This window comes from Pteropus medius, unplaced genomic scaffold (genome assembly GCF_902729225.1).
Source record: "Pteropus medius unplaced genomic scaffold, Ma_sr-lr_union100, whole genome shotgun sequence".
NCBI classification, from domain to species: domain Eukaryota; kingdom Metazoa; phylum Chordata; class Mammalia; order Chiroptera; family Pteropodidae; genus Pteropus; species Pteropus medius.
This window is the reverse complement of record NW_024351730.1, coordinates 27,293,984-27,320,879: the sequence shown is the minus strand read 5'-3', so window position 1 is coordinate 27,320,879 and position 26,896 is coordinate 27,293,984. Positions and strand designations below refer to the sequence as shown.

Genomic DNA, 26,896 nt, shown 5'->3' with positions numbered 1-26,896 from the left:
TGTGTTCTAAGGTCAAATACCAAATTAATCTTTCTAAAGACAGCTTGATTTCGGTTTTCCAAGTGGTTGCTGTGTCCCCAGACAACAGTTAGGACCTCTGATAGCATGTTGTTTTAGTATGGCCTCTTTTGTCTTTTAGGTTCTGGGTGATGCTGAGAAGTAAAAGTATAAATGTTTTAACGGCATAAAACAATTTTGAGATAGAAAGCTGTAATAAAATAGGATGATAGAGAAAAAAATAAATAGAGGGCACTGCACATTTGAGTATCCTATTAATTTGTATGATGATCTAAAATTTTAATTTGTTCAAAGTCAGTGGTATTGGGAATTTTAAAACAAACCTATAAAGTCCCCAACAAATAAAAGTCAAAGCTTAGTGACATTCTTTTGAAGATAAGAAAAAAGCCAGATTTTAGATTGTTTTTGATAGTATAAATGGAGTCCAGGCAAAACAGGCAAATAAATTTCACTAGTTTATTAAATATTAGGTTTTATAATGATTAGATGGTCAAAAGCATGGAGGCTAGTAGAGTGCATTGATTAGAAGAATGGGCTTTGGACTCAATCAAACCTGGAGAGATTTGGCTCTGCTATTTAAAAATTAGTTGTTCTAGGTCGACTTTTAAATATCTCTGTAAGCCCCAGTTTCCTCATCTCTTCTATGAGGATAAAAATAGTGTATATTCATAAAACTTGAGAGGGTTAACTGAAGAAATTCAGATAAAGTACTCAGTTCAGTTCCTGGAACATAATAAGTGCTCAACAAATGGTAATTTTTATTACCATTGTTAGAAATTCATTTGAATTTTTGACTGCTGACATTTGTACTAAATTTAGAAAGTTTGGCTTATCATCCGTGTTAATATTTGAGGATTTAAAAGTAGAGATTTGGTAATAATGTACATATTATTTGCATTTTAAATATTTCTTAATACCAATATCACTTTTTGAGTGAACTGATGCTTTTGAGTGAACAGATGCTTCAGTAGTATACTTTTTCATGGTGAACATCAAGTTCTTTGCCAATTTATATGTATGTATGTAGTATGTATGTATGGATGTATCTATATATCTATCTATTCCAAAATCTCATATGATGCTATTTTGCATCTAGTGTGTACATGACTTAAAGTGCCCTGGCTTATCTTTAAATTGGTCTGTGGTGCTATTAGCTCTCTCTGATGTCAACTAAGACTGACCTTTAGTGGAAACTATTTTCTGTTTCTATTGAGATGTAATGAAGACAGATGGCAACACATATTTGAATAAACATCCTTGCAGGATCCTCCGTTGTACAGGAAGGGCATCAATTACCATAGATGGGACACCCGATCCAATGTTTAATCAATTAATAACAGCATTTAATTTGCTAAAAATTATCTAGAGTGTTGAAAATATTTGTCCCTCTCTGTCAGTTGTCATTTAGTGATGATAATTTTACTGTAATAGACCCATTTTGATATCTTGTACATTTGAACTTGTGAAATTACTTAGTGAGAATATATTATGAACTATTTTGTATTTATAGGACCAATTGTTTTAAAATTTAATAATGTAAACTTCTTGCATACAGATATTAAATTATTTTGACTTTTAGTTATTATTTTCTTAACAGAGGAATATGATAAACTGTAGATGAAAAAACCAGTTAGAAAAAATGTTATTTCCTAAAAATTCTTACACATTCTTCTTTCTCGTCTCTCCCCACAACATTCGCCCCTCCCTTGTTATTTTCATTTGGAAATGGTTTTGGTGAACTTTGTTTCAAATTACGAGTTTCTAGATTTCCAGCATTTACAATTTATTGAGGACTAGGTGCTTTTTTCTGTAAATCAGCTTTATTCTGCTTTGTCTGGTCCTAATATGATGGTTGCTTTGCTTACTAGATAGGCATTCTTAATATTCTCATTAATTCATGCATCCAGTCTGTGTTCCCTAAGCATTTGTTGGTTATACTGCATGCACAAAACAATGTGTGAGTCCTGAAAGAGTTGTGCAGTATAATATGATCCCATTTCTGTACGCAAAGCTTATCTTCTAATAGAGGAGGTGATTCATCTACTCAAATAATATGATATAAGGTCCAAAGAAATTTAGAAAATGAAAATAAACTTTAGAGAAAGGCAAGTAATGGTCTGTGGGGAATTCAACTGCTTTACATCAAGTGGTGATGCCAGTTTTATGACTCATGGTCTAAACTGCTTGGCTTTCAATGAATGTGTTACCTGAGCTACTTTTTTAATTCAATAATTTAATTTCTATGAAACTCCTTTTGTTAAAATAATTAAGTACAAATATGAACAAATATAAGTGTATTCTTATGTATGAATGTATATTATACAAGTTATTGGAAAATATAACCAACCTTTAGCTATTCTTAATCTTTGCTTAATATAACTTGATTTTTTAAATCTCAAGACTTGAGTGCAACCTAAATTACTAAATGATCCTAAACTTTTTCTTTAAAACCATAATACCTTACAAGGGATTAACAGGGTCTGACCATCCATAGTCCTTGAAGGTATATATATTCGCTCATCTTAACGAGAGATCCATAATGAAAATTGTTCATTTGGTCTTGCTATTGGAACTATCATTTAAAAAATGTTTTGATGGATTACAACAAATTAAAAGAGGAAGTCAGCATACACACGTTTGTCTTAAATATTATGAGATCTGACTTAATTATGGTCAATACTGGTATGAGAGAAACCAACATTTCAGAAATTCACACAGGTCATTCTGGGATACATATTCTTTGACACGGCCTTTGAAAATTCTCTTGGCAATTTCTCTATTTATCTTATTCTAAGGAATTAAAAAAATGATTTCTGTTTCCAATAGATTCAGACTTTAAATCCATCTCATACTTTTCCTTGATGTTTGAAACATTGTTCAGTGTTGCTAACACAGAGGTGTGGCTAAAAATAATAAATAGATTGCAAACCTAATGACGTTGTCTCCTTAATAGAATCTGTTTTAAAAGAAATTTCTACGGCACTTCTAGCAAACATAATAAATTTGGGGGCTTTGTGTTTTCCTTTGACCTTCTATTTTGGTAGCTCACTGTTCTCATTTTTATTTCAGACCAGCCAAAGCTAAAGCTATAATGCCCCCGTCCCATTTTTTGTTAGTCGGAACCTTTTTAGCTTCGTATTCCTTTAGCAGAACTTTTCTATTCTATTCCTTTTCTAGCCGTGTTATCTGAATTATGTCAACATATTTAAGAGTGTTAGTGATTTGAAGTACTTTCTCTCCAAGAGGGCACATTAACCTTTCATAATAGCCTTCAATTCTTACCTCAATTCTTAATTAAACAATGGTATTCACCCCTCAGAGGAGTGAGCGTTGATAGTAAGAGATAGAATAGCAGACTCAGAGGAGGTGTATGGGTACTGAAAGGTTTTTGGGTGCCTATGGAATCTCTTTGGTCATTTCTGAATTTAAATAGGCCTTATGCAAAACTTCTTAGATATAATTTTTATCATGTTTGTTTCCTAATCACTAAAACTTCAATCACTATGTGAAAAGTGGATTCACTGGGAAACGAAGAAAAAAAGTAGAAATGGTACCCCTATTCTGAGATGCATATTCAGCAACAAAAATTGCCTGATTTGACCCAGCTGAGTTTTAGAGTCTGATAATATATATTTCCATTGTTGTTGAAGAAAGCATTAAAAGCATTATTTCCTGCTATAGTCCTTCCTTCCTCTTCTAGTTATGAGCAGGAGATGCTAGAAACCACTGAACATCATCTGTTTTCAGCTTCTGTCAAGAAAGGAATGTTGTTCAAAGATCATCTGGAATTTGTCTGATTTCGATAATGTAGCACAGAGCAGTTCCAAAAATAAATACTGGCTTATTGTGTCCATCAAGAACAGCTTATTTCATCATTGTTGTTTTTCACTTGTAGCCTTGTGCCTTGTATGGTGGTTTCTGTTTCTCATAACAAGCTAAAAAGAGCCATTCTGTTTCTATGCTCTGGGAATGCAGGAGTACAGAGTCTGTGTTTTCGAGAATAATATTTGGCTCATACAAGGAGACTGTGTTTTGCAAATGTAATGTCTGATACATATATGGGGTATTAGTATCCATGGGAATCGAGGCTGAGAAATCAAATAGAACTGACAGAGTCAAGTAAAGAAGTTTTTATTTATTGATATATCAAACCTCTTACTAGAAAACATATTAAGGTAGAATAATTAAAACAGGAGGTCTCATTTGCCATCATGTTTTTCCTTGATGGGGAAAGTCTGCATTGACTTTATGGCTATCAGGAAATGTTAGTTATGTTTTTGTATCCAAGGCTGGACTTTGAGGCAACACTCACTTTATCTGTGCTATCTGTATTCAATCAAATAAAGATTCCTACAGACTATACTCTTAAAGTTTATGCTGAAAAACAACACAGAAATTTGCCAAGAGCTTGGTAGCTGTATATGTAACGGTGAATAGATTTTCTCTGCCGTCTATTGAAGTTAAGGGGAGCACTTCAAGGTTATTAGTAACTTTATAATACAGTTCGTATAACATAATTGGCTTTTATATCTTGGTCTTCTTTATTTCCTTTTTAGATACTAGCTCAGTCATGCACGGAAATCTTGGAATTGCAGCCCTCAAGTGTCTGTGTGGGGGGTAAGTGGTTAGAATTTAAAAATACCATGTAAGAAAATGTATTTTTTCCCTAGTTAAAATATATGATTTGAAACTCATGTTGGAAAGAGAATAGCAAAATTAACTTTTTTGGCATCTTTTTCTGTAAGAATTTTTAAATAATTCCTTGAAATATTTCTATTTTAAATTTAAATTTTTAAGATTGGAGTGTTATTTTAAATAATGAACATATTGTGTGACAGGCTTTTAGAATCTTCTGTATATTTAGTTCATGTTTGAGACCTTTCCTATGACAAGTAAAAAAAATGAAATTTTTTCTTTTATCTGATTGTACAAACAGTCATGTATCTGTAAACTATGAGTTTCATGCTTTGATGATCTGGACAAAGTACAATATCCACTAGCTCAGGGCGCATAAGGAAGTGACTTATGGCTGGATGGCAGAAAGGAAGCAGGTGGCTTCGTCACCTAGTGCTAAGAAATGACTCATGTTTTAACACCTTAAAGTCATTCTTACTCAAAGAGAGTATGATTGTCTTTGGCTTGTTCTATTTTTCTAGTCTGACCTGGAATTCATTTTAACCTGACTTTGCTTAGCAAAGGAATAATATTAGGTCTGGTGGGGAGAAAATGTGCTCTATAATTTACCAAAGAGCTTCCCAAATGCAGGACATGGTATTAAGTTCTGCATCTTAAATTTCCTGAGTTAATGATTACTGAGATGTCTAAGAGAAATAGTATATTTGAACATCCCAGTAGGTTTATAATCCCTGATCCACTGAAGGGGAAACTGAGGCAGAGACAGGTTCAGTATTTGCTATTAGTAATTGTTCTATTAGACCTTGGTCTGTCCGACCCTAAATCTCATGTTCTTTTTACCAAGTCATATTTTGTTTTATATGTTTTTATTTTAACTTACAAGTAAAATTCCTTTTATAACACACTTAATGGAGAGTGGCATGGCAATATTTTTTTCATAGTTATATACTACATATGTATTAGATTATGTTAGATAGGTGTTTGAGAGGATTAATCACTGTTAAAACAGTAATATACCATCTTGAAGCTAAGCAGCAAATATTTCTTTGCCAATCAAGATATTTGATCAGTTAACTTTTCTTCTGAAATATTATTTTACTCTAACATTTAGTGACTGCTCCTATTATAGACACAGAGTGCAATAAGTTAAATCTACTTTCTTTAGTGACTGGCTATAGATTGTTAGTAGTCCAAAATAGGTTACCTCTGACGAGTCACAAATTTGTATGCAACAGAAAATGAAACTGGGATTGGTAATGCGAAGAAATTGGTAACAAACTCTGTATGGAGTGTCATAGATTAAACATAACCCATGACTATTCTAAGAACCGAAGCACAGAAATAATTAATTTTCTTTACATTCTTATACCTCAGTACCTGAAAGTAGAGAAAAACAAAGAAGATTCTTTTTTGATGATATTTTCCTAAGGATAGAATTTGGGAAAGTTTGTATTATATCTGTCTGGGAATGACTTAATGCCTCAGTTCTAATATCTTGCTCACTATTGGAAAACACTGTTTAAAAAATGAAATGCTTTTCTATGTGGCAGTGAATGATATCTTCATTGTATTTTCCTAAAGAGTCTAAGAAAGCAAGTAGAGTTGGAAATAGAGCCCTGTCTTCTTTATTATTAGTTGGCTGAATAGTTTGAAGAAATTCCTTCTGTGCACCTCGATGCTTTCAAGTTATGTGTTTTTTTGTGTGTGAAAAAGTGATTAAAATGTTTATTTCTCCTTTTACTTGTAGAGAAATTTCAAATTGTTTTGAATGGAAGAGGATTCAACTTGGGCAGCCGGCATGACAGTGTTCTCTGTACTTATACAGTAAATGAAACATACACAAAAAGTAGGTCCCCAAAATCTCAATGTTGCTTTAATACCTGCACAGCAAGTCGGTATCAAGCATTTTCCTCTTTTCCCCAAATGAAACAATTTATACTATATTTTTTAACCAAAGAAGAAAGAAATGAAGTCCAGTAATAATATAAATAGTAAAAATAATTATTTAATTATTATTTAATGATGGCAACATTTGTTCGTAACTTAATAAATGCTAGATCCCATCCTGAGTAGCCTTATTATACAGATGATTGACTTGTGGCTGAACAAGTCAAATAACTTGCGTGTGTTGACACAGTTAATAATGGGTAGAGCCGAGAGTTGAACCCAATTGTCCTGACTGCACTCTGTATGGACTACTTCAACCACCTGATTTAATTGCCTCTCTCTCTAGATTTATTTCTTATCACTCTGGCCTAAAAAATCTAACTAACTTGGACTCCTCTACTACTTACTGCCTTGTTTTATTGTCACTTGTTTTTTTAATCTAATTTCCTAATAATTTGTCAGTAAGCTTTTTGAGATAGGGTTTTTGTCTTATAGATATTTTATATCTCCAGTGTCCACCTAGAACAGTGTTTGTTGATAATTATCATATTTATGGAATTAGGTTTTATTTTCTCTAGCTTGGCTTTCAAAAAAAAGCAGACGAGTATAATGTTTTTATCATCATTCTGAGAAAAACTCTTATTAAATGATCTTGGTGTTCTGAGCATTTTTGGTTTCTAATAGACATTTTTTCCTCATTGATGATTGTAGTGGCTCTTAAAATTTTATGCATTAAGTCAGATGCTACAACTCTGAGAACTTTGGTAGAATTATTTTTTGGGAGTTTCATCTACAATTTTGCTATTTATTTGATGGTACTAAACACTCTAATTAGTATAATTTGGCCACACACAGTAACTGTTCAATGTGTGTTTGTTGAATTAAAGTGGTGATGATCTCAGCATGATATATTTTATAGTGAATTCCTCTCTTTCTATTAAGCTCATCATTTTGGTAAAGCAAGACAATAAAATTTGTAACAAACTCTCTTCATAGCAGGTTCCACAATTTAAAAGGACAAAATAATTTTTTTATTTAGTAGTCGTCTGTATCTAAACTTATCTAACTTTTTTTGATTATATATTCGAGTTGATTATGATATAAACATATTTTACACTTAGCTTCATAAGATTAAGTTTACTAAAACAATTCCTCAAACAAGTAAGTGGAGTCAGATTGTATTTTCATCATTCTCATTCTAGTATTATCTGTTTGATTTTGGTAATTTTTGTGAACATTTATAGTGTAGACATTTTTCACATATATTATTAAAATTACAAGGGCAATTTAAACATTCAAATTTATAAAATATGTTTTTTATTGTAGACACAACGATTTTATTAAATTCTTGAAATAAATTCATTCTCCTTTGGACATTCTTCTTTTCTCCACCATTATTAAATTCTGCTTTAAAAAAAATATGTAATTTATCTTTAAAAATCTAAGATATTTGCAAAATTAAGGCAGTAGGTGATAATTTTATAGTATCTACAAATGTATGTGAACTGTCTAAGTAAAAAAAATCATAATTTATAATTTATCAGTATGGGACTCTAATGAAGCATATAATCTCTATTTTTCATTCTCTTTTTCATTCTCCTTATTCTTTAGGTGAATATCATTTTGGTTTTTCATGCTAATATATCTAATGTTCCACACTTGAACTCTGATTACCATATGCTCTTCATATTATTAATGAAACTGCAAGATACATAAAACCCTTTTTTAATTCTATGACATTTTATTTTTTAGGTGTAAAGCCAGTAAGTGTGGAGCTTAATTCTATGCTTTGTCCTGCACCTACCCTGAATAAAGTTGGAGAGTAAGTACTTCATTAAAAACATTTAAAAAACATTTTAGCTAAAAATTATTAGGAAATGATGACAAATTATATTTGGTTGTTTTATTGTATCTTGTACATATTGAACGTGAAATAGTAAGCCCTAGGCAAACCACTCTGGTTAGTACTTAAACTGCATTCTTAGTAGCTTGAAAATAGTGAAGTCTGTTTTATTTTATTTTGTAAATATTTAGTAAAAGGCTCTGTACACATTTATCTGGGTGGGTCTGAGAACTATTGTTAGAGCCTTTAAATAATCAGAACCACAGCCATTATTTTGAATTTCAGAGTACTGAATTTATACCTACACTTACACACACACACACACACACACACACCACACCACACCAATTCCAAAGTGAGACATTTGACTACTATAGTTTTTAAATATTAGGATTAAAGAGAAAAAAAGAACATGGCTCAATAAGGCACACCTTGGACTAGAAAATATTTGTGCTTTAATGTGTTTCTCAGTGCTGTGAAGGTCTATATTCTCATATTCTTCAGTGTAGTAATAAACCATAATGATAACTGGTTAAAATAAGAGATATTTAATTTAGAATTCCTTTATTTGAATCACCTACATACAAATAATTTCACTAGTAATTTAATATTTCCACTTGTGATTTTTTCTACCCTCTCTATTACAAAGGAAATGATTACAAATGTTTCAAATATTCCCTAGCCCAACAATAGTTGATGTAATATGTTTGTGATAATTAAGAGGATACAATTTTTAAGATCACTTTATACTGATCCTGAACCTAGAGCAGAAGAAAGTAAAATATACACGGCCCAAACCCAAAGTCTGGATTAGTGTTCAGAGGGTAAAGATTATATTTTTCTCTATGGAACTCAAGAGAATCATTTTAGTAGTTTCAAGTTGACTTGAGCACTTACTTCTGTTTAAATAATGCTTAAATATTTAAGATTTGGACATCACTTCTGGTCTGTAAGTAAACTGGAGCAGTGTCAGCTTTATATTTTAAATTGATTAAAAGGAGCTGAATAACATATAAAAGCAAGACTATCAGAATTTTTTTTTCTTTCTCTAAAAAAGCATTCATTTTCTGTGTCATGTAATAATCTAGTCTTATTGACAACATGCTTGTGGCAACATTAGACTGTGTCTTGGAATTTGAGGCAGATTCATTTTGCCTAGAGTCATCTTAACTCCAATTGCACATTGGGACTCGTGGTTTTCTGAGTAATCATGTCTTATGTTAGCGATGATAAATACATTGACTTGAAGTTTGGACCTATTTTTAGGAATCTGTAATTCCATGTTGATTCTTCTGATTGTTCCCCCTGCAGTCGGCTCCCAGAGCTGTGTTCTCTGTCTTAGTAATTGGTATCGCCATCCTTTTTGTTGCACAGGTCAAAAACCTTTGATTAATGATCTCTCTTACACTCAGGCCATCAACAAACCTCATCAGCTCTAATTTTAAAATATGTTCAGAATCCAGTCCTTCCCAAACACCTCCTCTGATACCATCCCAGACCAAGCTACTTTCATCTCTTGCTTAGCATATTAGCCTATCTGCTGTTCTCTCTGCTTCTGTCCTTGGCAGGAATAGTCCTGTTAATCGGTTTATGCCACTCCTCCACTCAAAGTTCTCTACAGTGAGTTCCCTATTCCACTCACAGTGAGAGTCTAATCACTGCAGTGTTCTACAAGGCTCTACAGGATCAGGACCTTCGCTAAGTCTCAGACTTCATCTTTTTGACCCTTCTGTTATGGTAACACTGGCCTCTTTGCTGTTCCTTAACCACGTCAGATACTCCCAGGACAGCACTTTTACACTTGCTGTCCCCTCTGCTTAAATGTCTGTTCCCTCATGGCTCACTCTCTCGTTGTCTTCAAGTCTTATTCAAATGTCACCTTCTCAGTAAGCTTCTCCTGATGACCCTATTCAATCATACAGGCTCCCCCTTCTTTTGTTTGGAACTTTCTATTCCCTTTTCATGGTTTATTTTTTCTCCAGAGCATCTGTTTGTTTGTTATTGTGTCTCCTTCCTGCTAGGATAAATTTTGTTTGCCTTGTTTCTTGCTGTATTTCTAGCACCTGACATGATCCCTGACGCATGGTAGATTCACTAAATGTTTGTTACCTGAAAGGGTGAATACATTTTTCTCAAATATTTTGATTTGCTAGTTATGTAAAGAGCTGAAAATGCATTTGGTTGCTGCGGGGCAAAGGCCTATATCAAGTAGAAGAAAAATGATAAGATTCCTATTTTGGAGGAAATGTTATTTAAGGGAAAAGAAAACTATCTTTGTGTTTTAGTAGTAGTGACTAGTTCAGGAAGACAGCTTACTTTCTTCTCCATAATAATTGTAAAGTACAATAAGCCTCTTCTATCCCAGACACTGAATTTATTTTCTCTACAGTTTGCTTGTGAGCTTTGTTTACTTTTGAAGAGAATAACATAGAGACTGCTGATAGTCCTAGGTAATTTGCAGATTGGCTAAATACTCAGGAGATGTGAGTTTTAAAAATCATATAAAGCATAATAAATATCAGACATGAGAAGTCATTATTTGTTTGGTTTTTGATGTTAATATTTCACCTACAAGCAATGAAAATGTTTTGTCGTTGTTTATCAAGTACATTATACCACTGAGGCGAACGTGAGAAGATTTTATTTGTTAATGTATCAGGTATTTGGGGACACCATTATTTGTTCTATGAAATATGTTGCAAGTAATTTGGAACTTTCCTTTGCCTTGAATTTTCTTCAGATACTTTTGTAGGTGATGAACTCTCTTATGAGATTGGATTAAAATCAACACAACTGAAACAGTTTAGCCTTGTAAGGTGGCTGATGCTTAATATGTTTGCTTAATTAGCTTTTGGCTAAGGATTCAAACCCATTAAGTAGCTAGTTAGTCTATGTTTCAAATAAACACATCTGGCCCAACGATAAATGAAGTTTTTTTCCTGTGTGAGGGTGACAGATGTGGTGATGGTTCCCCCTGTTCTCTCACTTAAATAATTAACAACACGCTGGTGAAGTAACCTTAGACAGACAGCCTCAAAGCCAGATGCATAGTCTCAGAGCTGGATCCATGGGCATGTGCCTCATCTCATTAGCCTACTCTAATAGTTCCTTTCTCTTCTTTATGTTATACTTCCAGGATTACATTTTGTTTCGAGATTATTTCATTAAAAACCCAGGGCTCATAAATTTTGCTTTGAAAGAGTGTTAACATGAAAACGTTTACTTGGAGATGAAGACAAAGAATTGTAGCAGAGTAGTTAGGACATAGGTTTGCATTCAGAAATTGATGCCAGGGAGTAAAAAGTTAAAGCCATCTGGGCAAATCTTATGAAGGTATGTCAAGGTTTAACATTTTGGAATAAGTCTTTGAAGTACTTTCTTTGAGAGAATCTCTTTGAAGTTTCTTCATTTGATATAGATTTTTAGACTAAGATGAACAAATTCTTAGTATTTAAATGGAAGTATGTAAAAGTGGTAGTAGTGAGATTGTTCTTTTTCTATTTCCTTCATTGGATACGATTTAATTTTTAAATGTCTCATGATTAAACAAATTGTCTTACCAAGAAAAATCTGTAGATTGTTTGGGAGTTTATTTCTGCCAGTGGTTCCTTTGTACTAAAATGTCTTAAGTTTAAATAGAAAGGCTTCTGTGAAGTTCTTTGAATCTTCCCTATTCCATGGCAATAGCCTTGTGGTGTAATGTGCAGGTGTCACCAGTATTTGCAGTATGGGCTTGTTTTCTGACCCTTGTTTAGTGAGACATCAACAATAGCACAGCTGCTCTGCAATAGTTGAGATCTCAAACCTGCAATTTGGCAAGAAGAACAGAGCAAATTGGGTAAATATACATAAACACATTGTGAAGAAAGAAAAACAGAACAGAATGAACCAGAGCCTTATCCTACAGCTTGTTTGATAGAGATGATTTAAGGAGGCATATGGTATAGTTAAATGTGCTTTCAAAAATGTTGGCCAGAATCTTCTGGCAAATATGAAATAAATATCTAAATTAGTTGAAACCGATAGTATTAGTTCTCTGAAGAGGCAGTGTGGAAAGACATTTGACAGTGTTTTGAGTAAGAAGTAGTGGGACATCAGTGAGTGTGAAAAATTTCAAGCATCTGATTCTGAAGGATCATTGAGATGATTGGTGTGTCAGAATTGGAGTTAGAGCCTGACTTGTTCGTAGAATCTTTTTATTTTCCTCAACATTATTATTTTTCAATATAATCCAATTTTTTCTGGATTAAAATTGATTAATTTTATTCCTCTTTCATGGTTGGACAGATTCCACCTTTAGCCTGGCTTCTCACATGAACCCTTTTTTTCAATGTACCTATGTATATATGTGTATGTTTATCTATACAATTCCTAATTTCATAATCTTATTAGCAGGTGATACAACTACAACTTTATTCTTTCTTCTGTTTCCTATAAGGAGACTTTCTTTATTTATTTTTATCACGAATACCAGGACATTAGTTATATCTTTATTTTGAATATAAACATCAGAATCTCAGTGAGAAGGGTAAAGGCTGAGAACCCTCTCTGTTTCTCTATTTTTCTAATTGTATCCCCCCTCGCCCATGATGGAACATTTTCTTTCACATAGTGTATTGCTTTCTGATTATACTGGTAAATATGATAAGTTCACCTAATTTGCATTGCGTTTCTATTCTAAATATTATATTCATTTCTGGAAATTGTGTTTTAAGAGGAACAACAATTAATTTGAGCACATCTAGTTGTGGCCAATAAGTTGTTGCCAAGTACAGAAATAGGATGCAATTTAAAATTCTGAATGAGATATAATTTGAGTGTGACACATCAGCTCTCTTTAAACAATGGGTCTGTCGTGTGAAAGGTAGATTTGACTTATTCTTTATTGCTACAAGGAAAGGAGAAAGAGTAGAAGGTAAATGGAGGCACATTTAAGCTCAGTATTAGGAAAATCTTTCTGACAATTAGAATTATTTAGAGAGTATTTTGGCAACTAAAAGTGTTAAAGAGAGACAGCTATATAATGAGGTAGAGGATATCTTTAAAATATATTCAGAACTTCTATATATCTGTTTCTAAATTTTATATTGTCAAAGTTTTTACTATCATCAAGACATTTGACATTTTTGGATGAAAGGCACTAAAACTTGAGTGATTATTTCCAAGCGTCTTTTTCTGTATTTTATTAAAATATACAAATCAGCTAAAAAGAAGTGTTTTTTTAGTGTAATACTGAAAACATTAACAGTAAAAGTTTAGGTATGCTGTTCAGTACATCTCTGAATACAGCTTTTTTCCTTCTGAAAGATAGCAATCTTCCTGACTGCAGTGTTTGTTTTAGTTATACACATATATTGAAATATCTCAAAAAGAAATTATTTTATTCAAGAATTCTTTAACCACTTTGAAGAAAATATCCTTAAACAAAACATTAATTTATACGTACTCATAAATAAAAGTGGAATCTTTAAACTATTCACTAATATGAAACCTTATTTTTCAACTTGTAATCTTTATTATGCATAAAGCTAACTTTAAAAAACCTCTAAAGAGTATTAAATAGTGGCACTAAGGTATTTTGAATTCAAAATACCTTAGGTCACCGTAATTTTCATAACTATTTGAGCAGTTGCCAGTTTAATTTTCAGTGTGTGCAAATTGGAGGTAAATTATTTATTACTTCCAGTGAATGTTCTTTTAAAATTTAATTTAATTTTTTAAATCTTTTTTAATGGATCATAAAATGATGGTCTTTTTTAAAAGTTTATTGGGGTAATGTTGGTTAATACAATTATGTAATTTTCAGGTGTACATTATAATTATTCTATTGTGTGATTACCACCCAGAGTCCAGTTTCCTTCAGCTACCGTATATTTGATCCTCTTCACCCATTTCACCCTCCCCCAATTCCCCTATATTTGACCCCCTTTACCCTGTCTACTTCTTTTCTCCTACCCTCTGGTAACCACTAGTCCATTGTCCATGTCCTTGAGTCTCTGTTTGTCCTGTTTGTTTGTTGCTTATGTTTATATCCCACATATAAATGATACCATGTGATTTTCAACTTTTTCTTATTTCTGGCTTATTTTGCTTAGCATTATTATCTCGAGAGCCATCCAGGTTGTCGCAAATGGCACTATTTCATCTCTTCTTATGGCTAAGTAATATTCTATTGTATATATGCACCTCAGCTTCTTTAGCCAATCATCTGTTGTAGGACACTTTGGTTGCTTCCATGTCCTGGCCTCTGTGAATAGTGCTGCTATGAACATTGGTGTGCAAAAATCTTTTCAGATATGGATTTTCAAGTCTTTGGGGGTAAATACCCAGTAGAGGGATTGCTGGATTATATGGTAGATCAATTCTTAGATTTTTCAGGAACCTCGATACTATTTTCCATAGTGGCTATACCCATTTGCAGTCCCACTAGTAGTGTATGAGGGTTCTTTTTTCCCACATCCTCTCCAACATTTGTTATTTGTTGTCCTATTGATTATAGCTATTCTAACAGGTGCGAGATGGTATCTCATTGTGGTTTTGATTTGCATTTCCTAATATCTAGCGATGTTGAACATTTTTTCATATATTTGTTGGCCATTTGTATGTCCTCTAGGGAAAAGTGTTTGTTCAGATCCTCTGCCCGTTTTTTGATCGGATCATTTGTTTTTTTTGTTGTCGTTGTTATTGAGTTGTATGAGTTCTCCTCTTTTGGAATTATCATACATTTTTAAACATTAAATAAAAACAATATGAGTATTAGGACTTATTGAATTTTATTTACTTAATTATATATCCTAATAGTATTTAATAATTTCTCAAATGAAATGAATTTAGTTTTGTCACTATTAGTTGAGTACCAATTGATATTAAAATGAACTTCAAACAATTTCTTTGTTATATATGTTGTTTAAGTTTCTTCTGTCTGCTTTATAAAAAATATTCCAAGGGTGGAGCAAAGAGCAGATTAAGATATTTATAAGCCATTCTAAACAATGTAGAGCCTATTAATAGAAAAGGAACTTGAGTTTTAGTTCTCAGCCATACCTTCCCTGACTACCCTATGTTATCTCTATGGTAGGCCAGCTTTGTCTCAGAAGGTCCTCTTTGTGTTTCATGACTTATATTCTCACCTCCCTGGCTTCTCAGATGTCACCTCATACTCCTCTTCTTCCAGTCCCTTAACTCTTAATTTTCACCATTGTCGGATTTATGACCTATAAACACACCTTCTCTAAGGCTCTCTTTTCTTGCTAATAAGCTCTAAATCTCTAGACAAGATCTTTTCCTTAGCTCTAAACTCACTACTCAAATGTCCACTAGCTCCACTCTCTAATTGTCTGCTAACTCATTTGGATTTCCCATAGACACCTTGAGCTCGAAGTTCCCAAATTAAACTCAAGTATTTCTGTTCAAACCTGCTCCTTTTTTTGTTTCCTATGCAAGATTACCCACCCACCTGTGCAAGACAGAACCTTTGAAGTCATCTTTAACTATTCCTTCTTCCTCACCTCCTACATCCAATAAATGTCTCTCAGTTTTCATTTTCACACTGCCTTTCATGCTACTATTTTAGACTTGCCACAAATTCTAATTTGGCTCTTATTTGAAATACACTGAGACATACTTAACTGGTCTTTCTACTGTAGAAATTTAGTCTTCCAGCCCATGCTCTACACTGCAACAAGAGTGATATTTGTAAAACATAATTCCGTCTATATTTCTACCTAACTTAAAAACTCTTAAGACTGATTCCCAATGTCTATAGATAGCATCCTGGGTTCTTCATGATCCTTATACTTTTGTAGCCTGAGGTCAATATATTCTCCCTCTTATACTCTGTGTTGCTGCTAGATTAAGTGGCTTTTGGTTCCTTGACTGTTCTGTGCCTTTCTTGCCTTCCAGCTGGTCAAATAGTGATTTATCTTCTTAGATCCCTTTCTAATATCTTGTCCTAACCAACTTCTGATCATTCTTTAGAATTCATCTTAGAGGTGACTTCCTGCAGGAAACCTTTGTTGTTGTCTCCATGGCAAGGCTGCTCAGTTGTGTCTCTCACATGATTCTCTAGTACCCCTGCATGTATATTTATTTTAGTCAATATCGCACACTATTGTAATTGTTCGTTTATATGGCTTCCTTTCAATTACATCGTAATGCTGTGTTTTATTTGTTACTGCAGCCCTATTATCAAGCATAGCCTTGCTTCACCTATTGAGGGCAATTTATAAATATTTGTTTAATTAACTAGTAATAGAATGATTGAGTGACTGACTAAATGAACTTATTGGCAAACATTCATAAACCAATTTGGAGCACAGTTTTAGGTTTTAGGTTTAAGCGCTCAGCTCAACAGAGCTATAATGTTGGGTTTAATTAAGACAATGTTTTGTAATAGGAAGGAAATAGTATTGAAAAATTTCTTTAAATAAACCTGTATGACATTATATACTAGGCATTTTTCTCTCCTTCCCCAAATAACTGAAATAGGTATAATTGTTCTCATTTTACAGATGGAGGAATGCAAGATTTGGAGTGTAGTGACTAGAGTAAAAACCAGAACTCCATATGTCCCCCAACATGTGGGCCGAACCTATCTCTTATTTCAATTTTATTTGATTCGTAGGACAAATATAGATGAAATCTCCCCTCACCTCTCACTTATATGTGGAATTAAGTAAAAATCGTATAGCTTTAATACATTTTTGTCCATAATAAAGTATAACTGAGAATATGGGTTCTATGTCTTAACCATATAGAAGTAGAAGTTATTTAACAATAGGAATGCGAAATCTATAGATACTAACAGATGTGACATAAAATATGGCAGAAAACGTTACATATATATGTCAGAGTCTTAAGGCAAAGAAAGGTCAAGGTATTGAATTTGGGTTAGAGGGTACAGTGGCTTTATCAATCTGTGTGCCAACAAGGCAGCAGCATAGGTTTGGACAAAGGTATCAGGTTGTAACAGTGCTAATATTGTACCAATAATTTAAAAAGATGTTTTTCTAAAGAAACAACAAAATTTAAAAGCAGAAGTAACTTTTAGCATGTGTTTTTCATGTTTGCAATCTCCCCCAAATTTTTCATAGCAAATAATATGTATTTACAAATAAATATCATATCTTAGCATATGGTAAATGGCATTATAGTTAACCATAAGAATTATGTGAATAGAATGAAAAATTGGAGAAGTGATGCCAAGCCCTTGCAGTAGGAGGAATTTAAGATCCTAAAATGTTTATTGAGGATTAAGATCGTATGTGGTAGAACTGAAAGCACTTGGACTCCAGAGTCAGAGAAGTCTATTATTTAGTCACTTGTTAGCTTTTTAAGTTTCAACTTTTTTATTTGGAAGATGGAGATAATGCTATTGCCTACCTCAGTGGGTTGTTGTGAGAATTAAATGAGAAAATGAGTATAATGTGTCTGGCTTATAGTAAGGAATCGATAAAACCGTCATTATTAGGACTGTTGTTGCCGATTATGTTTTGATCGTGCTATGACTACTCTCAGGAAGGTGAGGATTATATTGTTTTAATTGAGTCTGTATGTCAGAGGCATCATAAGGTGGCTTTCCAGATCTGTAGAGACTTAACTTAGTTTTATTTGACATCAGCCACATTATATTAGACAGAGATTTGTGGGATTATGTGCAGTTATTTTGGTTGCCTACCAGATTTCATCAGCATGCATTTCTACTTTAGGAAAGAGTGAACTTTGCTATAAATTAATAATCTGTTCTGCTAATCTCTTGAAAATTGATTCAATAAGATAACCTGCAACAATCATACAGTATTATGAATCAAATAATCTTCCTCCAAACTGAAACCATGCTTACCATGTCAGTATGCTTTCTGGTGCATGCTTTAAAATAGAGGAATTAGAAACTAGAAAATATTTTTTTTTGGATTCAGCTATGCTTAGTCTTTAACAAAACAAAACAAAACAAAACAGGGCACTCAGTTTTGCAGAATAAGCAATTAGTTTTAAGTTTTCTTTTTTAAGTAAGCCATTTGGCATTTTGTGTTGGAATAGTTCAGAAGTTCAGTTAAGTTGACATAAACACTCCAAGTTCTCATTCTTCTCTGGGTTTAGCAAAGCTTTTTTTTTTTTAAACAAAGTGTGTTGAGGAGGTTATTTTACAAGAAATATTTTTAATAGGAGTATTCCTGAATTTTGAAGAAAAGTTTAGCTAGAAGTTTGCTAGTAGTATCTTTCCTGGCAGCTCTATTCCTATACAAATAAACTGAATATCACTGAGAAAAGAAGCACATTAAGGACTTTCATCGTTTGTAGTATGAATGGAAAGAGTTCGAAATTTGTTAGAATCCTCATCTTACCACTTTGGACAAGATAATTAACATTTCTGGGCCTTCTGTACCCCATCTGTAAAACTGTGAAAATACTACTTACTTTAAGGGTTATTGCAAGGATTAAGTGAGATAATGTTTGTAAAATGCCTAAGGTAGCATCTGGCACATAGCAGAGACTAATATTTCTCATCTTCTCTCTCTGGCATCATTATTGAAAAATTTACCAGTGGCTTGAGATTGTTTCTGTTTAATCCTAACTCTCCATAACTAAAAGTATTTGGCACTCATTTCAAGGCATAGAGAAGAAAGCTAACTATAACAAAATTTTACTAATTCAGAGTAATTAAGGCAAAGTTTCTGGCTATTAATTTTTTAAATTTAGAATATTTTATGGGAATTGGAGCATAGTGTTATACAGAAGCCAGCTTAACAAAATATTACGCACTACTTTTGCTTTAATGAAAGGATAGCTTGTATTTGATGGCAAAACGATTATTATATGGTAATATTATTAGTCAGCTCTTTTAGAAATGAGCTGTTTCCTTAATACTTTAAAACCTCCTTGTCATTTTTTCCTTTGATATTTTGTTAGAGCTATTTAAAAAAAGTTACTAACTCCTGGCTGACTGATCCCAAATAATGAATTACTACACTCTAAATTAATGAAATTTTAATTATTATGAATTATTTTATAATTTGAAATCATATTTTCAAAATGAGAGCTGTTTTTTAACTATGATATTTCTTAGCCATGGAAACAATTATTCTCTCTTATTTCTACCTTTGTCAAGATATTTTAATATCCTAGGACCATCTACAACAAATGCCTACACATAAGTAGCATTCGTTTTTTTTTTTCTTTCAGTTTATCTCTCTTTTATTATTATTTCTCTATACTTTATCCCAAAATAGTTTATTATTTCCATTTTTTTATTCTTAAACAATTAGGATGATAACAATGTCTAGAGATAGAAAAAATAAGCTAATTGGGACTTTTTCCTACTTTTTAGGTTTTTGTGAATCTGAAATAATCTCAACATTTCTCTGGATTAAGGAATTTCTTTCTTTTTTCCTAATTTATTTAAACTACGAAGTCCCCCCTTATCCACTGGGGATAAGACCCCCAGTTCCAAGACCCCCAGTGCCTGAAAACGTGGATAGTACCAAACATACATACTATGGTTTTTTTTCCTGTGTATACATACCTTTCACTTAAAGGGAGCATTTACAACTTCTCTTTAGGATATCTGAATTGCTAGCATCACTACTCTTGCAACTTGGGTCATTATTAAGGAAAATAAGGGTTACTTGATCACAAGCACTGAGATACCTTGACAGTTAAACTGCTAACAGAGAAGGTTACTAAGTGACTATTGGGCAGGGAGCATATACGGCATGGATACATTGGACAAAGGGATAATTCAAGTCCAGGGCAGGGCAGAGCAGGATGGTGAGAGATTCATCATGCTACTCGAAACAGCATACAATTTTAAATCTATTAATTTTTATTTCTGAAATTTTGATTTAATATTTTTGGATATTATCTACAGTTGACCACTGATAATTAAAACCGTGATAGGGAAATTACAGATAAGGGGGGGACTACTGTAAAAAATAACAGGAATTTCTTAATGTTTCTACATATATTAATGCTTCTTTTAGGAATAATTAGATCACTTAAGGAATTTGTTTTTGGCTATTCCAATAAGGACTGGAACTAAGAAAAAAAAGCTGAGGTAACTGATCAATAACTTTGACTTTTTAAGTAGACTTTCTGGCTGGTTTTGAATTATGTAAGAACATAAAATCTCCCACAATACTCCTGCTTTTCATTTATTTTGAATTGTTTCTTCATTTTCTTTCAGAACTCTTGATGTTTCAGTGAGCTTTAATGGAGGAAAATCTGTCATCTCAAGTTCATTACTAGTCACAGCCACAGAATGTGTAAGTAAAAAGTTTGCATAAAGTTACTTTTAAAAAGTAATTCTATCCAGAAATAATTTATAGATCCTCAGTGTTCGTACATACTAAGGAGTTACAATCAATAACACTGGAGACCATTATAAGGAAAAATTTGTATAGAATTTATTTTAGGTTGTTTTGATTTTTCCTGTAGCCGCCTTTAAAAAGGGTTTGAAGATAGTGTACATTTTATTTTAATATTTGTAAAATTCAAAAGTCATATTTAAAATCAAAATCAGGTAGGAGAATGATTTCCAAATGAAGCTTCTTTTTCTTAAAACATTAAATGTATAAATGGAATAATATTTGTCCGTTATGAAGTTTGCACTAGAGTATCTAAGACATCTGGTTTTTGAAATTATTAGTGTATATTAAGGAATGAGCTTATTATTTTGTCCATTTTAATGTTGGTGCTTTATCATATGAGTAAGGAATTTGATTTTGGTAGCTTGATAATATCTCATTTGAGACTTAGTTTAAAACTATATTTTAGTTGAGTTGATTGATTTATTTTACCTAAGATTCAATAGCTTGAAATTAAACTCTATTGATAAGTTTTTTCCTTATAGATAATTTTTAAGGTTTATGGAAAGTTTTGATATTGTTGACCTTGAAAAAAGAAAGTACTGAAAGGGACCGATCACATTGTTTCTATGAGTAAATGTTTTTGTAAAAAAAAAATATCAATCAAAGCAAAAAAAAAAAAAAAAAAATCCTGCCTTTAAAAGACCAAAACCCCAAACCTAAGAATTTTCTAACATCTTATGGTTTCATAATTTTATATTTTGATCCTTTAATTTGAGAAACATCCTTTCTCCAAAAAACAAAACAACTCAATATTATCTGTAAAGAGATAGTTGTGTTTCTCATTGCAAGACCATATTGCAAAGAAAACAACAACCGTTTAGACCCTTGGGTCACTATGGAATCCCGTGGATAGCTCTTTATCAATACCTATTTCTATTTTGAAAATAGCTAGTGTTTTTTTTATCCCTTATTATCCATCTGTAATTTATGTTGCAATTTGTAGGTTTTGTGGATTTTGGAATTTGTACATTTCCTGGTCCCTCAGGATGTGGTTGAGATTACAAACATTTGTGGTATATAGTTTGTCAGTGTTTAGCTCACTGAAATGTCATACTTTCTCCATCCTCCTTCCTATTCCGTACCTCCAACCATCTTTTTCACCTCTCTTTCATGCAAAAAGGAAAACAGAGCTTGTCTGTATCCTGTAACTATGCATGATTGCAGCGTGCAAGAGAGCTGAGGTTAAATGACTCATCTAGAATTTACATGTTGTTATCTTTAAGGAAGTCTTCCTAGGTCTTGCTTGTTCTCAGGAAAGCATGTCACTCGAAGTGGTTTAAGAGTAAGGTGATTTCAGAAAAAGAGACATTGGTTGTATCAGAGATGGAGAGAGAGTGAAGGGGCAAGTTGTAATATTTAATAAGGGATTAAAATAATTTTCATTGAAAAGAGATTTAAGCAAAGACTTAAGGAAGGTGAGGAAGTGAGCACTTAAGACCACCCAAGGGAAGAGCATTTCATGCAGAAAGAGCAGCAACAACAAAGCCTAAGTCAGAACTATATCTGACAAGTTTAAAGCAGAGCAACGTGGCCAGTAAGCTGGAGTGGATGTAGCTGCGGGGAGTAGAAGTCCTGAGATGAATAGGAGGGGGGTAGATCATGCAGGGTTTTGTAAATCATTGTAAGCACTTGATTTTTTCTTCTGAGTGAGACAGGAAGCGTTGGAAGATGACATGGTATGACAATATTTTGAAAGGATCATTCTAGCTGTTGTGTAAAACTAGACTTTGCAGGTAGGATCCAAAGTTGAGACACAGAGACCAATTCTGCGGCTATTTCAATAATCTAGAAGAGGGAAGGTGGCTCCACTAGGGAGATGGCAGTGGAGATGGTGAGAAGTTGATGGGTAAGAATGCATTTTAAAGGTGGAAGCATGAGATGCCTACTCAGATTACCTGTGGGTGTGAGAAAGACACTAAGGATAGTTCCGACCTTTTTTACCTGAGCAACTAGGATGAGTTGTCTTCAAGTAGAGCAATTTTGGGAAGAAAATGGAATTCTGTTTTGAAATTACTGAGTGAAAGAAAATAGAAAAGGAGAGTGAGCGATATTGTGAAAAATAACTGCACATTGTATTTAAGCAATAACCAGTCTTTCAGGCATATTCAGATATGATAATTAGGTAAGATGATGTTTTGTGCTTTCAGAGGCATCTGAAAGCCAGACAAAATAATACTATTATTTTAGCAATTGATTAATCCTTGTGTAAATCCCACAAGTAAAGAAGTCCCTTTATGTACTCCAAGAGCAGTTCTGTTAAGGCACTTATGTCACTGAGTTGTCATTTCCTGTTTACTTCTTGGCCTTTTTCAGCTGTCTTGAAACAGTGACAGCAGGGCTTGTGCTTTGCCTGATCTTTACACAGGGTTCATGCTCCAAAATTATTTGTTAAATAAATGAATGAAAATGGGGAATCACAAGTTTAGATTTAAGAGATTTAAGATTTGAGCCTGAGGAGGGTTTGTACTTAAGTAGTCATTTCTCTTCATCTATCGAAGATCTCCCAAAATGTCTCTGCTTAAAAAAACACGGTTAAAGATATCTCTTTTTCCTCCTTTGAAACCAGTTACTGCTGTTCTGACTCATTTGGAATAATAATAACAAGAACATGTTTTCTGAGCACGTATTAAGTGCAAGACACTGAGCTAAGCACTGTCCATGTGTTAAGCACGTTTTGACTTTATGTAATACTCAAAACTCAATAGAAGACTATTGCTTTACCTTAATTTTATAGATGAGAAAACTGAGGAACAGAGAGCTATCTTCAATTGTTAGAGCTCATTTATGCAAAAGTGCTAGAAGTTACTTCTTCTGTTAGGTGGACCCAACCCTCGGCAGAGGTGCGTGGCTTGCTGAGCAGAACATGCCCTCACTGTCCCCAAGAGAGTGGGAAACTTAGAACCTGAGGCTCTGGAGTTTAAGTTACTTGCTCAGTGTCACAGATGAGTAAATGCTAGAATTGAGAATCAAACTCAAGTTCATCTTTCCTGTAGCCTGAACATTTCCACAACTTGCCATTTGTAGCCAGGTCCTAAACTGATTTTTACAAAACAGGGATTGTTTGTTTTGTTTTGTTGTTTTTTTTTTCCTGTAAAAGATAAAATAGTGATTATTTCAGGCTTTGGGGGCAGTACAGTTTGTCATAACTACTCAACTGTGCCATGTAATACAAAAGCAGCTATAGTCATTCTGTAAACGAATGGGCATGGCTATATTCAACATAACTCTGCACACTGAAATTTGAATTTCGTGTAACATATTCTTCTTTGGATTTTTTTCAGCTGTGTAGCAATGTAAAAAATTTTTCTTAGCTTATCAGGAATCTTATGAGATAGATGAGTTGATTTGGCCCTTGGGCCATAGTTTGCTAATTCCTCATATGGAATATTCCAAAATAATCCAGTAAATAAAATTGTATCCTATTTCATGGTTATTTTTTGCTTTTCTAACACTAAATCCATCAAAACAAAAGTATGGAGACCTATTTTTCCTTTTCTGTGTCTCTTTTATTTTAATGTGTTTGCTGTGATTATTTTCTAAATAGATTACAACATGTCACTCATACAGTTTTGAAATTTTTGAGTGCTTCCTCTTTTCCATAGTTATTTTGCAAGTACAGTAATGACTCTGCATAGTTTTTTATACTTCAATGATTCTCTTATTGGAATTTCAGTTCTATTTGGCAAAGTAAAATTTTTTATTATACATTATAACTTGCTTTTAATTAAGAAAAGGAAATTAGATGCAGACGAAGTTAAAAAACTTAATGTGTCCAAGATGAGTAGACAATGTATTTCTTCTACTCTAATGTCAAGCTCCGGGTTCTGGTATGTCTCCAGTTAACCCTTAAAAGAGTTTTGGCTTCATGGCCTTGACCAACATCTGGGTATTAAGTCTCTGACTAGACTCCTTGGTTAACTTTCACAGCCTTGCCTTCTTAGACATCTGAAAATGCTACTTATTCAGATTTATAGTTAGGAAGAATTGGTCCAACAAATGGCCAATTGAAGAATCATCCAGCAAATGGACATTAGTCCAACAAATGGCTAAACCTTCTGTAAGGAAGAGAATTACTGCTTTTCAGAAATTTGTGTTTCATATCTTTTCTTCAGCTTCTTCAGGTGCTACCAAGTCCCCTCAAACTCTATGCTCCAGCCGAATTTGTCTTTTTCTTATTCTTGCAAGAAGCCATAATTCTGCCCCTACTCCCTCTCCAGGCTTTCTTATAGTTCCTCAAGGAGATCCTCTTAGAATCCTAGACCAGGTTAGTTCCCACTTGGACATGTTTCTTTTGTAGTTGCCTTCTATACTCCTCACATTTGTACTTATTTGTTCAAGGCTTGTCTCTCCAGCTAACCTGTGAGCTTCATGTAGACTAGTCCAACATGATAAGTTTGGTACCTATATAACTGCCTAGCATTCAAAGAGAAGCATGCGAATCTCAAGTGAGAAATATTTAGTTTTTGCCTACGAGACAGATCTATGTGTAATCACATCTAGTTTCATCTGACTCTTACATCTGCTGTTTGCAGCATGGTGTCTGCTCACAGGACTGAAGTCTATGTGTTTGACATTTCCTTAATTTGTTTATAAAATTATGTGAACAATGAAAGTATTTCCCTTTCATGACTGAAATCTTTTATACTCTGATAATGGCTCTGGCAAAGCAAAACAAAGGAACTGGGAAGTCTGAATTTGTATACAGTTAACTGAGCTAATGTCTGGGACCAGGCATCCAGGGCTGGGTCTTACACATTTATGGCAAGGTCAGGTTGCATGAAATTGTTTGCTTCTTCTGTTTTCCATCATGCTTAGCTTAAATATGTTAACAAATAGATCTATAGGTCTTTACAAAGTACATATTTTTGTTTTAATTTTACTGTAGATCTTTGGCAGCAATTGAGATGATAACATTGTCGTACTAAATGTATGTTAGCATCTAAACATGCATAGTGTTTTGTCAGTGTTTCTAGTAAGAGCTTTTATTGAGGGAAAATCAAGAATTTTAACTGCCTATCATGACTAGCTCATCTAATTTATATCTTATCAGTATGATTTTTCAAACTTCCTGCTCATGACACATTCATAAAAAGAAAAAAACTAACCACTAAACTTTTATCAGATTCATACCTTTTAGTTGCATGTCCTTATTTCTGAACACAGGGTTTGAAAAGGAAATCAGATGTTCATAGAACCCTTTTGAAAGTCGTATAGCACAGTCAAATGGGGAGTGACTTCCATGAATGCTGTGGCTAAATCCTCATGTAGGAGAGGCCTGGTAGAGAATGATGTACTCATTCCATACATGGGCAGTCACGTATTGGTGGTATCTTGTATAAGACCTTATATTTGAAAGTGAGATCATAAATTTATACATGTGACAACATTTCTTTCATAACATATCAAAGTTTTCTATATATTTCTTTGACATTCTTTTCCTGTTATATTCTTATTTGCCTAGATTTTAGAGCTGAGAATAATCAAACCTGTGGAGAGTTGTATGATTTTTAATGAATGTTTAGACTACTGTGTAAAAAGATGTACTTTTTAGTATTTTCCTAAGTAGCCTGATGTACGCTTTGAATTGCTTGGTTTTAAGAGAATTTAAATATTTGCCTGGAAAATTTCTCTATATAGGGTATTGTATTTCTCTCTCTCTCTCTCTCTCTCTCTCTCTCACACACACACACACACACACACACACACACACATACACACACACCTTTAGATGTTTAGGATACCTCAGTAATCAAATATAGAGCTTCCATTTTCACTCTACCAAACTCTACATTAAGAAATTGCTAGATTAGTACGTCTTTTTTATTTCTTATATTTTAAAATAATTATGGTAAATAGAACAGACTATCATCTTTGAATACCTTAAAATGGTTTACTAGTAAATGGTAGAGTTCTATAATGATACCATGTGTGTGAAGTTCTTATAGTTATTTTTCTTGTCTTCTAAAAGATAAATTAAATGAAGTGATCAAGGATTCTAAGTGATACTTTGGTGGTGTCTGTTTCAGTTAATTTGAAACCTAGCATGAGCTACGTAAATAGCTTATATGCTTATTCTCTCTTCCATTCAGATACAAAATTAGAAATCAAAAGATACTTTAATTGTTCATGTATACTTAATTCTTAATAT

General features: G+C 33.2%; 1 protein-coding gene across 1 annotated transcript in view; it reads left to right on the top strand.

Annotated features, from left to right (window-relative positions):
• The window catches only part of ANTXR2 (ANTXR cell adhesion molecule 2), a 137,735-nt gene that overhangs the window by 33,259 nt on the left and 77,580 nt on the right, over window positions 1-26,896 (top strand). The window contains exons 8-11 of the mRNA XM_039845547.1: window positions 4,575-4,635; window positions 6,401-6,499; window positions 8,293-8,362; window positions 20,565-20,643. Of these exons, the coding sequence (XP_039701481.1) occupies window positions 4,575-4,635; window positions 6,401-6,499; window positions 8,293-8,362; window positions 20,565-20,643 (309 nt within the window). The remainder of the gene's footprint in view (window positions 1-4,574; window positions 4,636-6,400; window positions 6,500-8,292; window positions 8,363-20,564; window positions 20,644-26,896) is intronic.